At 40.2% G+C, this 18702-nt stretch overlaps 1 protein-coding gene across 2 annotated transcripts in view; it reads left to right on the top strand.

Moving 5' to 3' along the window:
• Positions 1 to 1374, top strand: part of LOC117509090 (serine/threonine-protein kinase OSR1-like) — a 205722-nt gene extending 204348 nt beyond the window's left edge. For both annotated transcript variants that reach the window (XM_034168884.1, XM_034168890.1), the window contains one exon: positions 1238 to 1374. In XM_034168884.1, the coding sequence (XP_034024775.1) occupies positions 1238 to 1312 (75 nt within the window). In that variant the 3' untranslated portion in view covers positions 1313 to 1374. The remainder of the gene's footprint in view (positions 1 to 1237) is intronic.
• The last annotated feature ends 17328 nt before the right edge of the window (positions 1375 to 18702 follow it).

Here is an 18702-nt window from a genome sequence, read left to right as displayed (position 1 = left end):
CAGTTTTCCTCAGACAAGTCAGGGGATGGATACATGGACATATCCAATCATTCAGTATGTCTTGGACTTTATTTACATCAGTTATGGAGAAATACAAACAGTATGGAACTCTATGGTAAATCTGTGTGTAGTTAGATAGTTCTCAAAAGCTGAGTGACTGTGCAAGAAGAGGAGTGAGGAAAGCCACCCAGACAACCCAGAAGACATTATAGGCTTCTTTCACCAAAACATCAAATCTAGGCTTGGGTCTCAGATATACCTTCTGGCAAAGTCAGGTGTTCTTTTCAAGAAAATCCTCCTCTATACCACTTCATCATGAAGCTGTGTAACTGGTGATACAAAATGCAAAACATGCACAGTGCACAATTTCTCCAATCACAGCCACAGGGGCCTATAACATCTTCTAAAACAAAGATATACTTACTAATGTTAGCCTGTTAGCGATGCTAATATCAGTGTGTAAACTATCTAGAATCATGTAACGTGATGCTAACATTATCATGCTCTGATTGTCTCCATTGTGGCTGTTGGTATTTATAATGCACTTAAAAACATACTTAGAGTTACACTTTTGCTCAGAAAATGCTTACTGCATAGCTTCAGGTGATATTAAATGTTGCCTGGAAAAATTACAATCTAGCTATGTGTGGTTTTTGAGTTTTTCTGCAGACAGACTAAGTAACATGTAACAGGCACAGATTTGGGCCTTAGGGAATTATGGTTTAGATGCTGTGTTAGTGGTTTATTGACAGATTCATTTTTGTCAGTTTACCACATGCTAAACTCTTTAGCAAATGCTAAACAGAGCTAGAAATAGGCGAGCTGAACTAGTGTTAGCTTTTATGTTTTAGCCCTGTGGGCTGGGCATTCCGACATGCCATTCCACTCGGCTCACTGCTGGCCTTTCTGGAGACACCCAAACATGTTCAACAGCAATTGTTGTGGTGTGTGCTTCACTGTTTCATGATTGGATCTCCACAGATGTTTTAATTTTCACGACGTGCTGAGACATCAGGGTGGTGGGCGGTGCTCACAGACTGGTTCATTTTAAGTTGTGTTTGTTATTTTTATAACAAAATGCTGGACAAAATATGTAAATGGGGAAAATTGTATTGTTGCAACTGACAATTTATAGTTTATTCATAAAATAAGTCTTCAGTGCTGTAATATATTTATTTATATTGCATACTCATGTACTCACTTTATTTGACTTTTTTTTTTTTTTTTTTTTTTGCAGGCTTCTGGAATTGAGGGATCTGAAATCCCAGATGACATCAAGCTGATGGGCTTTGCCCAGCTCAGCATTAGTTAAATATTTGTTCTACTTAGGACCGTGACTTGCCTAAAAAAATTTGAAAAACAAAACAAAAAAAAAAACCAAAACAGTTTAAATGCATTTTTTTTCCTTTCAATGGCTGTAAAAGAAACCACTACTGCCAAAGAAAACAATACAGTTTTTCCTCACCCACAGAATTCTAGTACATCTCCTGTTTGAAGTAATCGGTTGGCTAAAGTATCAGAGCATATCCTATAAATTAACACTTATAAAAGGTATGGGGAGTATCAACAAGAAACATTTCCATTCACCATCCTGGACTCCGTTATTCTGTTACTTCTTTAATATGTCATGCATTTGCACAATCGGAAATAACACCCTTAAACCCTGATAAGTGTAACAATGCCTTATATTCAACAAACTACTGAATGCACATTGTTACCATGTGGAGCATATGATGTCTGAAACATGCAAATGTGGTTTCAGTTACAAATGTCAAACTTTTTACTGAATTTTGAAAGATTAGATGCCGCATAAATCAACTCAAATCAGACTTAGATACACTTTAGTCACAATGCACTAATATATAGTGCACTATATATATATTTTTATGTTTCATATATCCCATATGGAAAATTGTGATTACATGATTCTAGCACTAACAGTCTTACACTAGCAGCAGCAGCATTTGAAAGTCATTGCAGCAGCATTTGAAAGTTGACACCCCTAGTGATAAATATAATTACTAGACAGTAGGCTAAAAATGATTAAATTTAAATGTATTTCATTTTATACAGCGCCAAATCACAACAAAGCTGCCTCAAGGCACTTCACACAAACAGTGGTAAGGAAAAACAACCTCTGTTGATATGGAGGAAGAAACCTCAAACAGACCAGACTCAGAGGGGTGAAACACTGCTTAGGCTGTTCTAACAGTTACAAGGTTTTTGCAAAGTTTTACAAAGCTGAAGAAACTGAAAACAGCAAATCAAAACATTTGCTGTATCACCTTCAGGCATGGCATCTCGCAGTCATTCCAGCATTCTGTTGTCCGCAGACGCCAATCCTGTGAGAAAAAGAGCAGAATCAGTCGGCTGGAAAAACCATACCTAAAGTATAATTCATCAGCAGTAAATTGACAGGGAAACAGAGGATTGCTGGCAGGTAGCCCTAAGCTTCACTAACATATCCAGAATTTAGAGTTGAGGCTGAGACCTGTTCTGTTACTAATAAAATTAATTTAAAAGGAGAGGAACTATGCCAGCATACTATAATAAATGTGTCTTAAGTCTGGACTTGAATGTCTCTATAGAATCTGAGTGTTTTATTTCCATAGGGAGATCATTCCACAAAACAGGTCCACGATAAGAGATGACTCTGTCGTCCGCAGACTTTTTATTCACCTTAGGGACACAAAGTAGTCCTGCACCCTGAGAACGTAGAGCCCGGGCCAGTACAAAGAGTATAATTAGGTCAGCGAAGTAGGGAGGTGCTAGTCCGTGAATAATATTATAGGTTAATAGCAGAACCTTAAAATCTGATCTTACAGAGACAGGAAGCCAGTGAAAACATGCCAAAATGTGGTTGAACTTTCTGATTCCTGTCAAAAGTCTGGCTGCAGCATTTTGAACCAATTGGAGACCCCTAATGCTGGACTGCGGTAAACCAGAAAATACAACCCCTGGCAAAAATTATGGAATCACCGGCCTCGGAGGATGTTCATTCAGTTGTTTAATTTTGTAGAAAAAAAGCAGATCACAGACATGACACAAAACTAAAGTCATTTGAAATGGCAACTTTCTGGCTTTAAGAAACACTATAAGAAATCAGGAAAAAAAATTGTGGCAGTCAGTAACGGTTACTTTTTTAGACCAAGCAGAGGGAAAAAAAAATGTGGAATCACTCAATTCTGAGGAAAAAATTATGGAATCATGAAAAACAAAAGAACTTTCCAACACATCACTAGTACTTTGTTGCACCACCTCTGGCTTTTATAAGAGCTTGCAGTCTCTGAAGCATGGACTTAATGAGTGACAAACAGTACTCTTCATCAATCTGGCTCCAGCTTTCTCTGATTGCTGTTGCCAGATCAGCTTTGCAGGTTGGAGCCTTGTCATGGACCATTTTCTTCAACTTCCACCAAAGATTTTCAATTGGATTAAGATCCGGACTATTTGCAGGCTATGACATTAACCCTATGTGTCTTTTTGCAAGGAATGTTTTCACAGTTTTTGCTCTATGGCAAGATGCATTATCATCTTGAAAAATCATTTCATCATCCCCAGATATCCTTTCAATTGATGGGATAAGAAAAGTGTCCAAAATGTCAACGTAAACTTGTGCATTTATTGATCATGTAATGACAGCCATCTCCCCACTGCCTTTACCTGACATGCAGCCCCATATCATCAGTGACTGTGGAAATTTACATGTTCTCTTCAGGCAGTCATCTTTATAAATCTCATTGGAATGGCACCAAACAAAAGTTCCAGCATCATCACCTTGCCCAGTGTAGATTCGAGATTCATCACTGAATATGACTTTCATCCAGTCATCCACAGTCCACGATTGCTTTTCCTTAGCCCATTGTAACCTTGTTTTTTTCTGTTTAGGTGTTAATGATGGCTTTCTTTTAGCTTTTCTTTATGTAAATCCCATTTCCTTTAGGCGGTTTCTTACAGTTCGGTCACAGACGTTGACTCCAGTTTCCTCCCATTCGTTCCTGATTTGTTTTGTTGTGCATTTTCGATTTTTGAGACATATTGCTTTAAGTTTTCTGTCTTGACGTTTTGAAGTCTTCCTTGGTCTACCAGTATGTTTGCCTTTAACAACCTTCCCATGTTGTTTGTATTTGGTCCAGAGTTTAGACACAGCTGACTGTGAATGACCAACATCTTTTGCAACATTGCGTGATGATTTACCCTCTTTTAAGAGTTTGATAATCCTCTCCTTTGTTTCAATTGACATTTCTCGTGTTGGAGCCATGATTCACGTCAGTCCACTTGGTGCAACAGCTCTCCAAGGTGTGATCACTCCTTTTTAGATGCAGACTAACGAGCAGATCTGATTTGATGCAGGTGTTAGTTTTGGGGATGAAAATTTACAGGGTGATTCCATAATTTATTCCTCAGAATTGAGTGATTCCATATTTTTTCCCTCTGCTTGGTCTAAAAAAGTAACCGTTACTGACTGCCACAATTTTTTTTCTTGATTTCTTATAGTGTTTCTTAAAGCCAGAAAGTTGCCATTTGAAATGACTTTAGTTTTGTGTCATGTCTGTGATCTGCCTTTTTTCTACAAAATTAAACAACTGAATGAACATCCTCTGAGGCCGGTGATTCCATAATTTTTGCCAGGGGTTGTATTAATTAGAAGAGTGCCGTTCAAGCCAGACACTAAGGAGGCAGCCCATCTGGGAGAATGTTGCCAGGTCAGTGTTGCCAGTGTTGCCAAATGCACAATGCCCATTACTTAAGATTGTAATACTTTTAACTATTGATACATATCTAAAAATGCACTGGGCATTTTCTTTGAAAAATACTGCACAGCACACATAAACTTAAAAAGCTTTTTTTCTTTAAAATCACAAAATGTTATAGCTAGTAGAAAATAGAACATATGTGGTTCAGTGAAGGTTATATAAAGCAGTTTTAAAGGAATTGCTCTCAGAGAAGTGCAAAAAATGTTAACATCTACCAAAACCCTCTATCCATTTAAAAAACATAAAAGGAAATTAATAATTGCAGACTACATTTTTTAGCTTTTTGTAATTAACACAAATACGAAAAAAAAAAATCAGAAATTTGCTTTATGGTCATCCACCTGCCCTGCTGAGATGATTTATATGTCTGCAATAATATCAACTGAGTGCTAATTGTTTTCCTGTCATTTGTACCAAAAACTGCTCCACTACTCTAGGCTCTAAAAGTAAACATACATACCCAGTTTTTTTCTTGATAATTTATTTATTTATATATATATATATATACACTCAACAAAAATATAAACGCAACACGTTTGGTTTTGCTCCCATTTTGTATGAGATGAACTCAAAGATCTAAAACTTTTTCCACATACACAATATCACCATTTCCCTCAAATATTGTTCACAAACCAGTCTAAATCTATGATAGTGAGCACTTCTCCTTTGCTGAGATAATCCATCCCACCTCACAGGTGTACCATATCAAGATGCTGATTAGACACCATGATTAGTGCACAGGTGTGCCTTAGACTGTCCACAATAAAAGGCCACTCTGAAAGGTGCAGTTTTGTTTTATTGGGGGGGGGGGGATACCAGTCAGTATCTGGTGTGACCACCATTTGCCTCATGCAGTGCAACACATCTCCTTTGCATAGAGTTGATCAGGTTGTCAATTGTGGCCTGTGGAATGTTGGTCCACTCCTCTTCAATGGCTGTGCAAAGTTGCTGGATATTGGCAGGAACTGGTACACGCTGTCATATACGCCGGTCCAGAGCATCCCAAACATGCTCAATGGGTGACATGTCTGGTGAGTATGCCGGCCATGCAAGAACTGGCACATTTTCAGCTTCCAAGAATTGTGTACAGATCCTTGCAACATGGGGCCGTGCATTATCCTGCTGCAACATGAGGTGATGTTCTTGGATGTATGGCACAACAATGGGCCTCAGGATCTCGTCACGGTATCTCTGTGCATTCAAAATGCCATCAATAAAATGCACCTGTGTTCTTCATCCATAACAGATGCCTGCCCATACCATAACCCCACCGCCACCATGGGCCACTCGATCCACAACATTGACATCAGAAAACCGCTCACCCACACGACACCACACACGCTGTCTGCCATCTGCCCTGGTCAGTGTGAACCGGGATTCATCCATGAAGAGAACACCTCTCCAACATGCCAAATGCGAGCGAATGTGAGCATTTGCCCACTCAAATCGGTTACGATGACGAACTGGAGTCAGGTCGAGACCCCGATGAGAACGACGAGCATGCAGATGAGCTTCCCTGAGACGGTTTCTGACAGTTTGTGCAGAAATTCTTTGGTTATGCAAACCGATTGTTTCAGCAGCTGCCCGAGTGGTTGGTCTCAGACAATCTTGGAGGTGAACATGCTGGATGTGGAGGTCCTGGGCTGGTGTGGTTACACGTGGTCTGCGGTTGTGAGGCTGGTTGGAAGTACTCCCAAATTCTCTGAAATGCCTTTGGAGACGGCTTATGCTAGAGAAATGAAAATTCAATACACGAGCAACAGCTCTGGTTGACATTCCTGCTGTCAGCATGCCAATTGCATGCTCCCTCAAATCTTGCGACATCTGTGGCATTGTGCTGTGTGATAAAACTGCACCTTTCAGAGTGGCCTTTTATTGTGGGCAGTCTAAGGCACACCTGTGCACTAATCATGGTGTCTAATCAGCATCTTGGTATGGCACACCTGTGAGGTGGGATGGATTATCTCAGCAAAGGAGAAGTGCTCACTATCACAGATTTAGACTGGTTTGTGAACAATATTTGAGGGAAATGGTGATATTGTGTATGTGGAAAAAGTTTTAGATCTTTGAGTTCATCTCATACAAAATGGGAGCAAAACCAAAAGTGTTGAGTTTATATTTTTGTTGAGTGTATATAGTATGACCTCTAAAAATAAGTGCTACCATCAAATCCTCGCAAGACCATAAAATTGCACAAGCATATTTGTTTGTTAAATTTGACCCCGTGTGAGGCAGTTTATCAGATTACAGTCGGTGTCCTGCATAGAAAACCAAACTTATGACCACTCACACTTGTTCTATTCTATAAAGATGGTTTTATTTTACATGCACAGTAATGGGTGTCTTTTATATATTGAATCACACTGACTGGTCACCTTCTCTGGTACTTCTCAGTGACCTAATAAAGTGTCACTGAGTTACTTGGTGTTTTAATTTCTGAAGGCTGCAGTAATCAAAGGGAAGTTGAGAGCACTGTGGTTTTATTGCTAGCACTATTTTACGGACTAGGGTTGTGTAAAAATAAAAAGTGAACTTTTATATCTGGAAAAACGATAAGATGCTTTTGAACAACTCGGCATGTCCACATAACTTGCAGAGTTTTCTATGATGCATGCCTTATAAAGTGTCCAGTATGTGCAAGTTGAGATGGTTGTAAAAGGTTTTACCACAGCTGAAGCCACAAGTGTGCGTGTGAGCAGATGTGTCTCTTGGTATTAGTTTATGTGTTTGGAATCGGTCTCCAATTCTTAAAAAAACAAAACAAAAAAAAAAAACAACCATAAGTGCATATTTGTATATGTAGTTGGAAAAGAAGTACTTGGTTTAAACAATAGTATGTAAATATTGACACTTGGCTTTGATTTGTTTTTTATTGGGTGTTTCACTATTGGCCTTTTCCTGTCCTGTGACACGATTGTGGGTTGTAGCAGTGCATGAAGGAAGACAGCAATGCTGCACATTTGGCTTCAGATTCCCGTTTACACCACATGCTGCCACATATCTCCTGTACTTACTTGCCGCTCATGAAAGTTTTTCACTTTCTGCCTTTGACGAACTGCTAAATCCATGCCCACATTAAACACCCTGAAATTCTGAGTCCAGTAATGGACCCATTTGTCTCCTACTCAACTGGAGACTGTTTACAGTCGTTATTTTATTTTCTTACATTCATCTGAAGTCATGCAGCTGCCTTGTCGCCTTTTGGAGATTTAACATTGTTGAGCGTTGTCATAGCTGCTCAGAGTGTCAGACCGCCATTGTTTAGAAGTATCTTGTAACTGTAACCAGTACCACTCAGGATAGTCTTATACCCAGAGCCACATCCAGTTCGTAAATGCCAGCAGGATTTACAGTTTAATTTGGTGACATTAAATGCAATAACCCTTAGGATGCCCTACTGGAAAAAAAATTTTTTATTTGCACATGAAATGTTCGAGCAGATCCTTGTAATATGACAGACTTTCAACATGATTGGTTTGACGCTCACCGTAAATTGAAAGCAACCACAGCTTTCTTTGTTGATTACATTGAGTTTTAGACTCAGATTTTCAGTGTCTTTGAAATGTCATTCATTTTGTACGTGAAGATTGCTGACATAAAGACATACGGGTGTGTTGACCCCACCGTGTCCACTGCAAACGCAGCGATCCACCCAACGTTACTACAAGATGGTAAATTGCAGTATTTGTGCCATTGTCCTTGTGCAGTCTGCACCTGCAGACCGACGGGATCGGTATGTATGAGCTTTGTATGTACGAGTGTTGTGTAGAGTCTTGCTTCTGACATGGTTCAACATTCAACAGCTGTGTTTTCATCTGGCCTGCTTTTCCTGTATCGTTTGACAATGCTGTACACATGGTCCGAAACAACAACAAAACCTGTTTTGTCTTGGCAATAACTCATCAAGGCTGTAATATATTTTACTTTTCCACCTGGTTTCAGTTTTGCAAACTTTTGTTTGCACTTTTTTGATTGGTTGGAGTTGAAAGCATGTCTCTTAATTATTTTTAATCAATAAAGATTGAGCATATGAGACACCTGATAGCATTTTCTATTCCTTGCTTGTTCTTAATATGCTATGTTGACTGGTAATTTTTTCACAGTATGTCACTGAAGTTTTTTTCTTGACAACTCTTACAATTTTACTCTTAGACCTGTTGGTTGTTTTGCTCTATTGCCTCAATGTTAATGCTGTTTGTATTTTGAGATTGCAGTGAGTGTATTAATAACCAGTGCCTAATTTGTAAAGTGAGAGGTCCCGGAGCGCAGAAGATGGTGGCTCCGGTGCAGAAAAAAAAAGAAGGGCGGGGGGGACTTGCGAACAATGCTGTGCGCTACACCGAAAATAAACTGGGCATGTATTGTAGGCCTAATAACACTAGTCACACCAAATCCAGATAGAGTACAAATTCCTGTTTAATGATGTACAGTGGTCCCTCGTTTATCGCAGGAGTTACGTTCTAAAAATAATCCGCGATAAACGAAATCCGCGAAGTAGCCAGCACTATTTTTTATAATTATTATAGATGTTTTAAGGCTGTAAAACCCCTCACTACACACTTTTCTCAAACAGGCATTAACATTTTCTCACTTTGCTCTCTTGTGTAAACACTCTTTTTTCTTCTGGGCGAGAAGATTATAAACAGACACACACAGAACACAATGCGCAGCTCTCCCTTCGCTCACTGCCTCCGGGGGTACGGATGCGGGACCCGCAAAGAATCCAAGTCCTCTCTCGGTGGTCACGGAGCTCTGCGGCTGTGGTCAACATCCGGATCAAAACTGAGCGTAGCCTGTGGACCTGTTGCCAGATTTGGCGCAATTCCGCACAGCAGACAGGAGGGCGGTATGAGTGGCAATGAGAGCAATCGCATTGATTTTTTTATATATATACATATTTTGTTAGTCAAGAGAGGTGGCGGATCACCGGATCCAGTATAAATAGCTGGCGGAGCCAACGTCAGAGGTTCCGGAGCGTGCTCCGGCTTGCTCCCCCTCAAATTAAGCCCTGTTAATAACTGCTCACCGGGGGCTCTAAAGACTGAGGCAGTATGGAAGTTACTCTTAAGCCCATATCTCACAGAGTGGCGAGTGCTGACGAACGTAGTGATTTTGGGGTTTTGTCAGGGTTCTTAAAAGGTTGCATAACAGTTTGCAAACAGTTGTTAGGGTTGCAAACAGCATTTCTTATCGCAAATAAATTTTGATCATTTTGAACAAAATTTCTTAGCAAATTTATTTCTCCACAAACATTTGTAAAACAGTTGTAAACAGTAACACATGTCGCTGAAGTTCTTTTGGTTTGCAACAACTCTGACCCAAACAGTGCACCTTTTCTTTTTTCTTTTTCTTTTCTTTGCTTCCTCTTTTTTCCTTCTGCAGCAGGATAGCTGCAGCAGCAGCCAGACAAAGCAATTCTTCCTCAAAGGCAGCATCACGTTGGGCTTCTTCCTGACTTAAATTCATTTCCATACAATGAAAGGTTGGATTTCTTGAGTAAACAGGGATTGCTACATCTGGGTGATACCCACGGATGTGTGTTAGTGTGCTGGAGGCCAGCAGGTGTCGCTGTGCACATGGTAGTCAATACGTCTCACTCCCCCGACAGCCAAATGATGCTCTGGCTACTCAGGCCAAAGTCTGGGTTTTAGCTGACTGTTTAGAGCATCTGTATCATCACGACACGCAGCAATGTAAAGCAGCTTATCATCAGCGTAACTCTGCAAGTTTCTGCCATGTCTCCTGATTACCAAATGGCAGCATTTAAACATAAAAAAATTGAACCTAAAACTGAGCCATGGGGGCACTGTCTATATAATAATAGTCAAGTGGCCTCCGTGTGTGTATGCATGCATGCATGCATGTGTATGGCTTCAATCACGGACAAACTGGGGAGAGCTGACATTTGATGCTTGGTATGCATACTGTTGTGCTCAAAGGTTTACATACCCTGACAGAATTTTAGATTTTCTTGGCCATTTTTCAGAGAATATGAATGATAACACAAAACCTTTTACACTTCTGGTTAGTAGTTGTGTGAAGCCATTTATTGTCAAACAGCTGTTTACATACCCCATTTCTTAATGCTGTGTATTGCCCCCTTTAACATCAATGACAGCTTGGAGTCTTTTGTGGTAGTTGTGTGTGAGGCTCTTTCTTTTCTCTGATGATAAAGCTGCCCATTCTTCTCAGCAAAATGCCTCCAGTTCCTGTAAATTCCTGGGCTGTCTTGCATGAACTGCATGTTTGAGATCTCCCCAGAGTGGCTCAATGATATTGAGATCACGAGACTGAGTGGGCCACTCCAGAACTTTCACGTTATTCTGCTGTAGCCAATGATAGGTTGACTTGGCCTAGTGTTTTGGATCATTGTTATGTTGGGACATCCAAGTACATCCCATGCACATCTTCCGGGCTGATGAGTGCCAATTTTTCCCCAGTATTTTTTGATAACATGCTGCATTCATCCTGTCATCAAGTTTGACCAAGTTTCCTGTGCCTTTGTAGCTAAGACATTAGCAGTCCACCTCCGCGCTTCACTGTAGGAAGGGTGTAACTTTCATCTTAAGCCTTGTTGACTCCTCTCCAAATGTAACATTCAGTGATGCCGGTAACGCGTTACTTAGTAACGCGTTACTTAGTAACGCGTTACTCTAATCTGACCACTTTTTTTTAGTAACGAGTAATCTAACGCGTTAATCTTTCCAAATCGGTAATCAGATTAAAGTTACTTCTTCATGTCACTGTGCGTTACTATTATTTTTCATTGTGGGTCGATAACAGCATTAAACTTAGTCTGTGGGCAGGAGGTCGGGGTTCGACTGAACTGCCCACTTTCAGTGAGCTGTGAGCTTTTAATCCGCGGTTTTTTGCAGCTGCTCGACTCGTCCTCACCTCTTAAAGCACGGTGATCAGCACACCTGCACTGAGCTTTACAAAGACATTTTTATACTGTTTTTTCCTCCTTTATTTAGAGCTGAGCTGAGCCGCTCTGTATCTGCACGTTAAAAACAGCTGATCCTCCGCGACGCGTCAACAACTAACACTATTTTCCACTCAAATGCACCTAAACTCTCTTTCTGAGGACCACATGATGTGAAAACACAATAAAACTTTCTTACCTGTAAATCTGGTCACGTTTTCTGCATAAATAAATGTTATCCATTCTTTGTGCTCAAACGCCAAAGTAGGGGCGAATCCAGATGGAATGGGGGCGTGGGGCAGGGATGTGCCCCCCCACAACACCCCTAGATTAAAGGTCCAGTTTTGAAGCCTTTTTTTACTACAACTACTAATACTACTTAAAATAATATTAATTTCGACAAGTAAAAATTTAGAGAGAATTTAAATGTTAGAAAAATGCTAGAATTTAATAGTTACATTTATAAACAATGTAGGTTTGAAATTGCAAGTTTTACTGTTACAGTGCTGTCAACAGTTAAATATGAGGTCAAGAAAGACGTCTTTATTTTACTTTTTATAAAACAAGTATTTATTTTCATTGAAGTCAAGAAAGGGTGACTATAAAGTAAGTTTTGGCAAAACAGGTATCATTGTCATGTTGAGGTGGCAGAGGGTTGTTGTCGGCAGCTGGGAAAGTAACTAAAAAAGTAACTAGTAATCTAATTTAGTTACTTATACAATTGAGTAATCAGTAAAGTAACTAAGTTACTTTTTCAAGGAGTAATAAGTAATTGGATTACTTTTTCAAAGTAACTGTGGCAACACTGGTAACATTTGTGGTTGTGGCCAGAAAGTTGAATTTTGGTCTCATCACTCCAAATGAATTTGTTCTGTCTGTTGTTTGGCATATTGTAAGCAGAATACTTTGTGGCATTTGTATAGCAATGGCTTTCTTCTGGCGACTCGACTATCTAGCCCATTTTCCTTCAAGTGCATCCTTATTGTGCTTCTTGAAACAGTCACAACACTTTTTTCAGAGTTCTGCATTTCAGCTAGTGTTTTTTATCATTCAGTTTTTTTAACTCATTTTCCCTTTTAAAAAAAATAAAGAGAAACTTAACAAAAAGCACCCAATTTACACAACAAAAAGATACACAACAATAAAATAATGATATAACAAAATAATCAACGGCACAATCATGGTATTTTGATGTCAGCAGAGTCTTGCTTTTTCAGAAATGGCACGAAATATATCCACATTTTGTTGGCTTTGTACTGGACATTATGTACTTTTGGAGGTGAATGTCTTGTGTGCCGCGGTCTCCGACATCAGTTTAATCCAGTCCTCGAGTTTGGGTCTATGAGGACTCTTCCAGATGCGTAGGATTGAAATGGCGGCCTCTATAAACGTAGCCACCAAAAATCCGAACACTCCTTTTGAAGATGAATGGGGCATGAAAGACTTGTCTCCCACCAGGCACAACTGCGGTACTGCTGGGACAGTTACCCCAGTCCATTTTTCCAGGTTTTTGATAACCTCCATCCACAATGTAATAGTGAGGATTCCCAGAAACAGTGGTATGTTTCAATATCTGTGCCACATTTCCAACAAATATTACTCTGTAGTAATCCCATTTTGAACAACTTTGATGGTGTAAAATAATATTGATGTATCATTTTGTAATGGATAAATTTGCTTTTAGCATCTCTAGTTGCCCAGCCTATATTTGAAATTATATTACACCACATCTCTTTGTTGATTTCAGTTTGTAAATCCTTTTGCCGGGTCGATCTTAAACCATTATATAATGTACATTAATTACTCAAAAGCTTCATATAAAACAGTGATGCTTATTGTAGTTTACCTTGTCTATTCAGCCATTCCTGTAATATACTGTCTTTCTGTACCTGATTTAAGACAAACACAGAGCCCACACTATTCCTAATCTGTAAATATTTCCAGAAATCCCCTTTGTCAACCAAGTTTAAATGTTTCTTTTAACATGCTAAATTACATAAAATTATCCTCTTGACAAAGTTTTTGACAGTTTTTTTTAATTTGGCACACAAAATATTCAAATAGAAAAAAATGAACAATTCCACAAACAAACACAGACAAAACTAGTGAGTCCGAAAGGGTGTGGGCTGAAGCAAAGCTTATTAGCGCCCACCCCTGCTAGTACAAGTCCAACAATTCTAATCAGTCATATTTACATAAATATAAATTCACTACTACATGTCGACACACAGACATACACATCAATATACTATTCACTTATAATTATATTTATATAGTACCAGATCATAAGAAAGTCGAATCAAGGCACTTTACGCCAGTAATGACTAACCTTACCAACCCCCAGAGCAAGCACTAGGCAACTGTGGTGAGGAAAAACTCCCTATAAGGAAGAAACCTCAAGCAGACCAGGCTCTTGGGGGTGACCCTCTGCTTGGGCTGTGCCATATATACCTATATACATACTTATATACTTTACAAACATAAATATATACATACATATACACAGCCACTTATATACATATACACCTACCCATATCTATATATCTACATACGCATATACATACCCACACATTCAAATATACAATAAGTCCCACTTATAAATTGAACATTCCATATAAATCAAATTATATTTGCTTCTTTATGATACTTAGACATAATGTTCTTTTTGAGTAGTTTCTTAAATCTCACTAAGGTACTACTCATTCTAACCTCTGTTGAACATTTGTTCCATTTCCTCACCCCAACCACAGACACACAAAAACCCTTTACATTTGTTCTTACTGGTGGTTTCATAAAAATTGCACAACCTCTTAAACTATATCTGGATTCCCTCAATCGGAACAGACTCTGGACATGTCTCGGTAAGGCTTGGTTTTTCGCTCGAAATAAAGTTTGAATTGTAATGTAATCGACCAAATCAATGAATTTTAATAAATTTAAAGACACAAATAGAGAATGAGTTGGTTCACAATATTGTTTATTGCAGATGATTCGTATGGCTCGTTTTTGCAAAAGGAATATTGGATTGGTATTTGATTTGTAAGTGTTTCCCCATGACTCAACACAATATGTCATATATGGTACCATCAGAGAATGATATAAAGTAAGTAACCCTTCTTGCGGCAGTAGGTCTTTGACTTTATACAAAATGGCTATAGTTTTTGACAATTTTGATTTCACATAATTTATGTGGTTTCCAGCTAAGTTTATTATCAATTATAACACCTAAAAATTTATTCTCTGTTACTAACTCAATTTCCTTATTGTTTATAGTTAAATTTTTACATTTGGGTGCCTGTTTATTTCCAAATATAATACATTTAGTTTTCCCAAGGTTGAGTGACAACTTATTAGCGTCAAACCAAACCTTAAATTTTTCCAGTTCTTTCTCCACTATGTCCAGAAGCTGTTCAAGATTTTCACCGCTACAGAACACAGTTGTATCATCCGCAAAAAGGACACATCTCAGTGAACTCGACACCCAACTTATATCATTTATATAGATTATAAACAACAAAGGACCCAGCACTGAGCCCTGCGGCACCCCACATGTGACATCCCTGAGTTCAGAATTTGTGTTATTGAATTGAACATACTGAAATCTGCCTTGTAAATAACTAGCTATCCATTCATATGCCAGACCTCTGATTCCATATTTCTGCAGTTTACTTAATAGTATTCCATGGTTAATTGTGTCAAACGCTTTCTGTAAATCAAAAAAACACCTATTGTGTATTGTTTATTATCAATTGCAGTTGCTATACTTTCCACAAAGTCCATCAAAGCATGTGATGTAGTTCGAGACCTTCTGAATCCATATTGTTCTTCACAAATGATGTTGTGCTTCAGTAAATAATCATTTAATCTTTTAGCAAATATTTTTTCCAAAATTTTGGAAAATTGTGGCAGGAGTGATATAGGTCTATAATTAGAAAATGTGTGTTTGTCACCAGTTTTAAACAGAGGAATTACTTTGGCTATTTTCATTTGAGAAGGAAATTTACCAGTACTTAGTGACATATTGCAAATATAATTGAACGGTTTTACTATACAATCAATAACTTTTTTTAATAAAGCCATATCCAAATTATTAAAATCAGTCGATTTCTTACTTTTTGAACCATGAACCAGATCAAGTATTTCCCATTTCCCTTTAATTACTGCGAAAACACCACAAAGGATGAAAACAGACAAACTACATAAGCATTTTGAGTGGAAGCCTGTTAATGATGACGAAACAATGCATGGACGGAGACCTCCGTCCTTCTTGCCCACAAAAAAGAAACCTGCACCTAACGAGGATGAAGAATTTCGGATTAGCCCGGCAGCTAATGAGTCCTGGATGTATGTCTCCATTGATTCGCGTTCAGGATGTGAGAGGTTGTACAGTCTGCTGGACGGGTACTCAGTGCCTGGAACCAAATCAATGGCACAATCATACGGTTGATGCGGGGGCAGGGTGAGTGCCAGATCCTTGCTGAAGACGTCAGCAAGGTCATGATACTCAACTGGCACCTCCGTAAGATTTGGGGGGACTCTGACCTCCTCTTTAACTTCATCGCCGGGTGGCACTGAGGATCTTAAACACTCCCGGTGGCAGGTTTCGCTCCATTGAGCCACAACCCCAGACGGCCAATCAATCCGGGGATTGTGCTTAACCATCCATGGAAATCCCAAAATAATTCTGGAGGTAGAAGGTGTTACAAAGAACACAATCTCCTCCCTGTGATTTCCAGAGACAACCAAAGTTAAAGGCTGTGTCTGGTGTGTGATTTCTGGTAGTAGGGTGCCATCTAGTGCCCGCACCTTCAATGGTGAAGGAACGGCCACCAGAGGGAGCCCTACCTCCTTAGCCCACCTATTGTCCAGTAGGTTCCCTTCCGACCCCGTGTCGATCAGTGCTGGAGCGGTAAGGGTTAAATCCCCACAGAGGATCGTGACTGGGAGTCGTGCGCATTTGCGTGGGACACTCGTATGGTTAGTATGACTCACTCTTAGCCCAGTCTCTAAGGTTGAGCCTTGTTGTTTAACCAACTGGTGCCCCTTATTCTGCGCATGCTCATTCGAGCCGCAGTAAACACACTCTCCACGTGCCAGTCTCCTTTGTTTTTCCTTTTTTGTCACTTTTGCCCTGCTCATTTCCATAGCAACGTCAGCAGGGGGAGCTGGTGTAACGCGGAGAGCCCTGGCTTTGGAGCAGGGAGAGGACGGCACTAACTCAGATCTGGATGGGAGAGGGACAGCGCGCACCCGGCCATGCCCTTCGTCTTGCTCCCGCTTAAATTCCTCTAACCGATTGTCTAAGCGAATAACCAGATCAATAAGCCTATCTAAATCCCGCGGCTGATCCTTAGCCACCAGATGCTCCTTTAGGGCCAGAGACAGCCCGTTTACAAAGGCGGCGCGGAGTGCTACTGAGTTCCAACCGCCCCTCGCTGCCGCAACACGGAAGTCAATTGCGTACTCAGCTGCACTCCGGCGTCCCTGTCTCATTGACAGCAGCATATTTGAAGCGGACTCGCCTCTATTGGGATGATCGAAATTCCCTGATAAACCCAGTATATGTCGAAAGGAGCTGTGAGTCCTGCTCCCAGAGCGCCATAGCCCAGGTGCATGCCCTGCCCCAAAGCAAATTAATTACGTAAGCCACCCGGCTGTGGTCTGACGCGTACATCACGGGCCGTTGCGAAAAAATGAGCGCGCACTGCATCAAGAAGTCCGCGCATGTTTCGACACACCCCCATACGGTTCCGGGGGGCTAATGCCTGTTAATGATGACGAAACAGTTTTTGAACAAAATGCTGCTTGTTGGCTGTAAGATGGTGTTAGTTTGACACTGTTCCCTGGGTGTGATGAGCCAAACAGAACCGCTTTAGATCACAGCTCCTCCGCGGGCTGTGGACCCTCCCGTAGCCGGTGAGAAAATATATGCTTTTTTTCCCTCCTGCGTTGAAACTGGAAGTGAGTTTACAAGCGCGCTCATTGGTCGGTTGTGGATGGGCGTATATGCTCGCATATTTACTTTATTGAACCAACGGTTGGGCGTATAGCCACTCTCTTCTAAGAAGTAATCATAACAGTTGTTGTCTTCTACCAAGCTGCTTGCTTGTTGTCCTGTAGTCCATCCCAGCCTTGTGCAGGTCAACAGTTTTGTCCCTGGTGTGCTTAGACAGCTCTTTGGTCTTGGCTATGGTGGACAGGTTGGAGTGTGATTGATTGTGTGAACAGGTGTCTTTTATACAGGTAACAAGTTCAAACAGGTGCAATTAATACGGGTAAAGAGTGCAGAATAAGAGGACTTCTTAAAGAAAAATTAACAGGTCTGTATGAGCCATAATTCTTGCTGGTTGGTAGGTGTTCAAATACTTATTTGCAGCAGTAACATACAAATAAATTATTAAAAAATCATACGTTGTGATTTCCGGATTTTTTTTTTTTTTTTTTAGATTATGTCTGTCACCAGTGGACATGCACCTAAGATGAAAATTTCAGACCCCTCCATGATTTCTAAGTGGGAGAACTTGCAAAACCGCAGGGTGTTCAAATACTTCTTTTCCTCACTGTGTGTGTGTGTGTGTGTGTGTGTGTGTATATATATACGAGGTCTGTGATATAAAAAGCAGTCCTTTTTATTTTTTTCAAAAAATAAATGGATTTGATTCATATGTTTTTAGGTCAGATAAGCTTGAACCCTCGTGCGCATGCGTGAGTTTTGTCATGCCTGTCGGTGACGTCATTCGCCTGTGGGCAGGCTTTGAGTGAGGTGTGGACTCCCCCTCCCGTCGGAATGTCTTTGTCTGAGACGCTGCAGGGAGATGGCGCGCGTTGCCTTATCAAATTTTTTCAGGACCTGTGAGGGATATCCGTGTGGATACTATTCGAGAAATTCAGCTGGTTTTCGGTGTAAAGTTTAACGGCTGATGAGAGATTGTGGAGTTTCTTTCGCTTTAAGGACAGCCCACAAAGCGGATCGGCGCGGCGCGGTCGGAGGTGGCGTCCCTCTGGCTGTTTCGAGCTGAAAAC

This window comes from Thalassophryne amazonica, chromosome 1 (assembly GCF_902500255.1).
Source record: "Thalassophryne amazonica chromosome 1, fThaAma1.1, whole genome shotgun sequence".
NCBI classification, from domain to species: Eukaryota; Metazoa; Chordata; class Actinopteri; order Batrachoidiformes; family Batrachoididae; genus Thalassophryne; species Thalassophryne amazonica.
The sequence above is the reverse complement of the archived record's forward strand: the minus strand, read 5'-3'. Positions and strand labels throughout refer to the sequence as shown.